General features: G+C 34.7%; 1 protein-coding gene across 2 annotated transcripts in view; it reads left to right on the forward strand.

Annotated features, from left to right (window-relative positions):
• Positions 1-4,895, forward strand: part of ATF2 (activating transcription factor 2) — a 68,076-nt gene extending 63,181 nt beyond the window's left edge. The window contains exon 12 of one of the 2 annotated variants that reach the window (XM_036253717.1): positions 2,322-4,895. In XM_036253717.1, coding sequence (XP_036109610.1) covers positions 2,322-2,548 — 227 coding nt within the window. In that variant the 3' untranslated portion in view covers positions 2,549-4,895. The remainder of the gene's footprint in view (positions 1-2,321) is intronic. The other variant, XM_036253716.1, reaches the window with a different exon arrangement.
• Positions 4,896-6,000: the final 1,105 nt, after the last annotated feature.

Raw genomic sequence — 6,000 nt, forward strand, 5'->3', positions numbered from 1 at the left:
AGCATAATTAAAATTGTATTATAGTTTCTATAATCATAAGTGGGAAGGAAGGCTTCTTGGGTCCTAAACGTAATTGAGAGCTTAGAAAGGTGGGGCAACAGTAGGTTCACAGTTGTAAGTACACAAAAGTCTATTCTTATTATTGTTTATTATTATTAATGTATTATTTTCCATATGAACTACTGTAAACTTATTTTGTCCCACCCTGTATTTTCAGAACTGAAAATATATATGAACAGAGGTAGAGAACTTCAGAGAGTGAATTGTCAGACAGCTGGTTTCTTTTAACTCACATAGGCCTGAAAATGGCTCTTTGAGTGCCATGCGAGCTCTTGCATCTTTCTCGTGCTTGTGATTGTACTAGTAATTTTTCTTCCCTCACCTTCTAGAAGTGGTCAGAGGTACAGATATATCACATTGTAAAGGTATTTTATATATAAAATTTATAATTACAGGCTTTATAAGTTAGTACCTGTTCTTAGGTTAGCCTACCTAAAAATTTGCTTTACCTAATTCTGAAAGACTGGAAATAACCACTTGTTCCTTAGAATTTACTGTTTAATTTTGAGTCATTGCCTTCACTGTATATTTGTTTTTCTTTATTACACTCATCATAGACCAGTCTCTTTTTTTTTATTTAAAGCTGGTTCATCCCTAGAACTTTTAACCTTGAAAGAAAGGTCAGTTTGCTGTCCTGTTGAAGAATAGTGGTTAAATAAACAAAGAGGGCTTTTGAGTATTCTCTAGTGTTTTTTTGAACACATAACTATTGTGTTAGCTATTAAACTAAATTGTTTATTATAATTTTAAAATAATTACTGATTGTGATTTTTAAAAAATTATATCTTGAGGTCAAATTTTTATCCAGGGATGTGGTTTTACACTCATAACAGATTATAGAGAAAATGGGATTCTTTCTCACTTACATATTTTAAAACCTGCTTTTTCAAAAATGCATGAATTGGGGGCAAATGTGTCACATCACAATTTTTAAGAATTGCTATATTTCAGAAAACCTTCAAAATAAGGAATTTTATTTGAATAAAAGTTGTGCTTTGTGAGATTCCTCCTCCATCTTCTATATTATAAATCATGGGAATAAGTCCTGCTTTATAGGGTCCATAGTCTTATATAATAACTGGCTTTCAGAATGGAGAATTAGCAAGTAGGCCAGTATGCAGTCTCAGATTTGATAGAAAGCCTGCTTATTGTCTTCTAAACACTAACTAAAAATTATTTTAGTGCCAAGTGAATAAAGATGTGAAAGAATATATTCAGTATGATGCTATTTTTAGAATGTTCAATAATAAACAAGCTAAACAATATTGTTTAGGGATACATACCTATTTGGCAAAACTTCAAAGAAAAAACAAGGGAATGGTAAAAGATATAACAGAATGGTGATTATCTTTGATAAATAGAGGAGCTTCCAGGAAGCATCAGTTATTGGCAATGTTCTCTTAAGGTGGGGGCTGGGTTCACAGGTGTTTATGTTATCACTGTGTCTCATGACTTACATATACTATAACTGTTTGTGTGTTGTGCATGTCAAATTTTTTACTAGATGAAATTACTGGATTCTGTTCTGTTAAAATAAGATATGGGAGATTTGTTATTCAAGCCTACAAATTGGTGGATTTATTTTCATAAATATTTAGAATGCACTTTCCTGAATATTTTTTCAATTGTAGTATCTAGAGTTCTATATAGATTTTTATTTGAATCTCAGTTCATGCAACTATAACAGCTGGTGGCATTTAGAGTCTAAATAGTGCTTATTCTCATGTGTGCATCATTAGAATCAGGTGTTCCAATCACCCAGCGCTGCAGTAGATGGAAAGTCAGCCAGAATAAATGTAGTTCTGGAGACTGCAGAGGGAATAATTTGAAGATATAATTTGTATGTAAGAATTTATTCTGTTTATGCATGTGGCAATACATTTTTTTTTTTTATCTTATAATAAGAATGGGATGTAGGCAAACAGATTGGTTTTGTTAAGTGTGTTGTTTGATAAGTGTTTGGTTATAGCTATAGGGGTCTATTTAGCAGATATTTCTTCAGCTTTCTTCTCTGAGGCACTGGGCACCCAGATGTTTCCATGTGTGTGGCTGTGCCTTTGTTTGACCTGCTGTAGGTAAAATTTCCACCGCATGACTTATAGCCACCTTTCAGTTACTCAACTCCCATCACACTGACTTATCTAAATAACTGATTTTGTAAAATACCTCGTAACTTTGTACTCTGTATATTGACTCAGCCTACTGATACATTTTTACAGTATTTTAAGAAACTGAGCAATTTTTCTTTTTTCCCCACTCAGCTGCTGATAAAGATGATAGTTCAGAAGACCTGTCAGTGCCGAGTAGTCCACATACTGAAGCTATACAGCATAGTTCTGTCAGCACATCCAATGGAGTCAGTTCAACCTCCAAGGCAGAAGCTGTAGCCACTTCAGTCCTCACCCAGATGGCGGACCAGAGTACAGAGCCTGCACTTTCACAGATCGTTATGGCTCCTTCCTCCCAGTCACAGCCCTCAGGAAGTTGATTAGAAACCTGCAGTGCAGCAGTTTTAGATACTTAGTGACTTCAAAGGGAAATCAAGGAAAGACCAGTTTCCATTTATGCGAAATCTGTGGTTGTAAATTTTTTTTTTTTACTTGAAATTAAATTTGGCTCTAAAGTTGGTATAGCAGCAGTTGATGATCAGACTGAACAACAGGTTTTAGTCTCTGGAAAAAGACCGATTTTACTTTTTTTATAAATATTGTTAGATTTATTAATTTTTTCTGTGCTCAATGTATAAATTGTATTATAATTCATCGTGGTTTATTTCATTTTTAATTTGGTGGTGTTTAATAAATGGGGGTGTTACTGAATCTCTCTTCCCACTTCCATTTCTTTTGACCACCTCTTATTCCCTCAACTGTGATGGTAATATTGTTATATCATTTATACCAAAGTTCTGCTTAAATCCCTATTGACTTTGTAATGTTAACGAAGTCATAAAGCACTAGCAAGAGAAAGAAATTTGCTTTTAACCTTTTTGCCTTTTATTTTGCACATTATGCAAAAGGAAGAACATTAGAGAACACTTTTTAAGTGACTGAAAATATGGTAAAAGACATACAGTGCTTTTATGCACACTCTTAATCTTAAATTAAATCAAGATCATTAATAGTGCATTTTTTTAAAGATTTTAAGTAGACATAAATTTTGAAGTCCTTTTTCATTTCAAAATGACTATTTTTCAAGTCTTAAATTCAGTATTTTAAATCCTGTGTTTTGAGGTTAATAAAATATGAAATTATATAACATACAATACAGGGTTATCAGGTATCTAATAATTTTTTGAAATTAAGTTTTTGGGGTTTTTTTGTTTGTTTGTTTGTTTTGCAGATTTCAGGTTACAAACTGAGAAGTTTATGCATAATCAAGTATGGTATGGTTGCCAGAAAAGCCTAAAAATTACTACTTAGAAAATTTAAGACTGTTTACCCCCATTGTCTTGTACTTGCAAGCTAACTTGTACTTATTCTTGTGAAAGCACTGTCATCTTTTAGTAGCAAATTTTGATAATGTTTCTTGTGGGAAAAAAATCAGTATCTATCTTTAGAACAATGTAATTATAATGTGGGAAGCAAGAGTGAGTGAGAGAGAGTACATGTATGTATGTACGTACGTATGTGTGTGTCTTTCAATAGTTTATGCCAGCAATCTTTGCTTGAATGTTTAACGATGCCTTCAGTGTGATGCTGGCCGATAGGTGATTGCAATTTAAAACGTCATTACTGTGCAGGCTTGGATAACTAACATTCCATAATGTAGTTTGTTTCTGATGAGATGATTGTAGGTACACTTTTCTCATTATCCAATCATCCGTGGGATACTGAGTTTTCTAATGTGCCATTATTCTATTTTTATTCTGCAATTACGTTCAGAATACAGTACAATATTTTAAAATAGACTAAATTGTTTAAAACTTTAAAAGTAGTAGATGTGTGTAAGAAAACTTTGTAAAATAGTTATGAGTCCTACCCAGTAGCAACTTCTGGCATTCAAGCAGGATTCCATTATGTAAATATCTGTAATGCATTTATAATAAGTTGTGTAGTTTGTTCTGCATCCATACTACACTATTTGTTCAAGTCTCAGCGCCATCTCCTAATGAGACTGACATTTAAAAACCTATATGGAAAATCCTTGATAATTCAAGGAAATATCCCACCTGCTTAAGTTCCAGACTGGGAAACATTCAAATTATACAAATGACATTTCAGGACTTAAGTTATGAATATAATAGGAATTTTATTGTTTGGCTTATTAAAACTGAGAACATTTTTAGTTGATAATTCTACTTCTAAATTTTTTTATTTTTAACTGATTTTATAATTTTAAAGTAATAAATTTTTAGTCATGATTTTGTCATAGTTATGCTAAGGAGTTGATCTCAAAGGCACAAAATAAATTCTTCAAGAAGGCTATTTTTTATTGTAGTTTGGATGGGTTAGGAAAAGCCTCAATTTTTCTCTCTCCTAAGTCCTTCAGTACATTTTTCTTTCATTTTATTATTTATGCAAGGTAAAGTTATTTGATAACAGGAATTCTTGCAACTGTAAAATAAAGCTACGTAGATGTAAGAAGTCATGTAAACGGTTAATGAGCTTACAAACATTAGCAAAACTCATTGTAAATCAGTCTGTACTCAGCAAATAAAAATCATTATTAGTTGTATAAACACAAATTTCATTTTGACTTTCAGGATGTCACACTACTTCTATACCTAGCATTTTGAGTCCTTATATTTGCAATGTTACACAAACTGTACTATTTTCTTTTATGTGCAGTTTGCATGAGTAAACCATCAGAGAATAAATTCTATCTTTAAATTATGTTCATAATTTGCTTGTTCTTACCTATCTTTCATAAAGTAACATCACCTGATGATGATTTTTTTTTCCTTCAGGGCATTTATCACCTGAGAAGAACCTGATACTCTATTTCTGTGATAAAATGTATTTATTCTCAAAGACCTTTTGACTGCAGGTGCTCAGCCTTATTCCTCTTTCTCAGCATTCAGTTTAAGCCCCATTCATGTGCAGTGAGCCTTTTATCCCTATCCTGAAACATTCCAACTTCAGCCACACACAGATCTACCAGCCCTTGGCGTCGCTTGGTGCCTGCCTAACGACATCTAAGATATGACATATCCCACCCTACCCTCAAATGGAATCCTCCCACAGTCATAAGTCACCTGACGACAACTCCATTCTTCCAGTTGCTTAAGCCAGAGCAACCTTGTCATTTTCAGTTCCTCTGTTCACAGCCCACATCCATCCCATCGGGGAACACTGCTTTACCTTTGAAATAAACCAGAATTCAACCACATCTCACCATTGACACTGCTATCACCCTGATCTGTGCTGTCATTTCTCACCCTGGTTACTGTGTGTGCCCCATAACCCTCCTTGCTTTTGCCTCACTACGTCCCATCAGTGCAGCAGCTGAAATGATGCTTTCAAACATTAAGGCAAGTTCAGCTCTACATCCCACAGTGGCTACTCCACACTCAGAGCTGGATTCCTCACGATGGCCTACAAGGCCCAGATGTTCTGTTCCTGCAGCCCCATCGCCTTAACAGCTACAGCCTTGTCTCCCACCACATCATTTTTTGTTTTTATTTTTTTATCCTTACCTAGGATATGTTTTTGTTGATTTTAGAGATAGGAACGGGGAGAGAGAGAGAGAGAGAAACATTGATCGGTTGCCTCCCATACCCCCTCCCCCCCCGCAAGCTGGGGATTAAACCCACAACCTAGGTATGTGCCCTGACCGGGAATTGAACCAGCAACCTTGTGCATGGGATGACACTCGAACCAGCTGAGCCACCCTGCCAGGGCTCCTACCATATTGTTTTATTCAGTGAGTGAGTGCTGCGAGGTGTCAGTCATTGTTCCAGGCTCTTGGAATACACCAATTGCATGGATACAAAAATCCCTA

The sequence above is a fragment of the Molossus molossus genome, unplaced genomic scaffold (assembly GCF_014108415.1).
Source record: "Molossus molossus isolate mMolMol1 unplaced genomic scaffold, mMolMol1.p scaffold_m16_p_11, whole genome shotgun sequence".
NCBI classification, from domain to species: domain Eukaryota; kingdom Metazoa; phylum Chordata; class Mammalia; order Chiroptera; family Molossidae; genus Molossus; species Molossus molossus.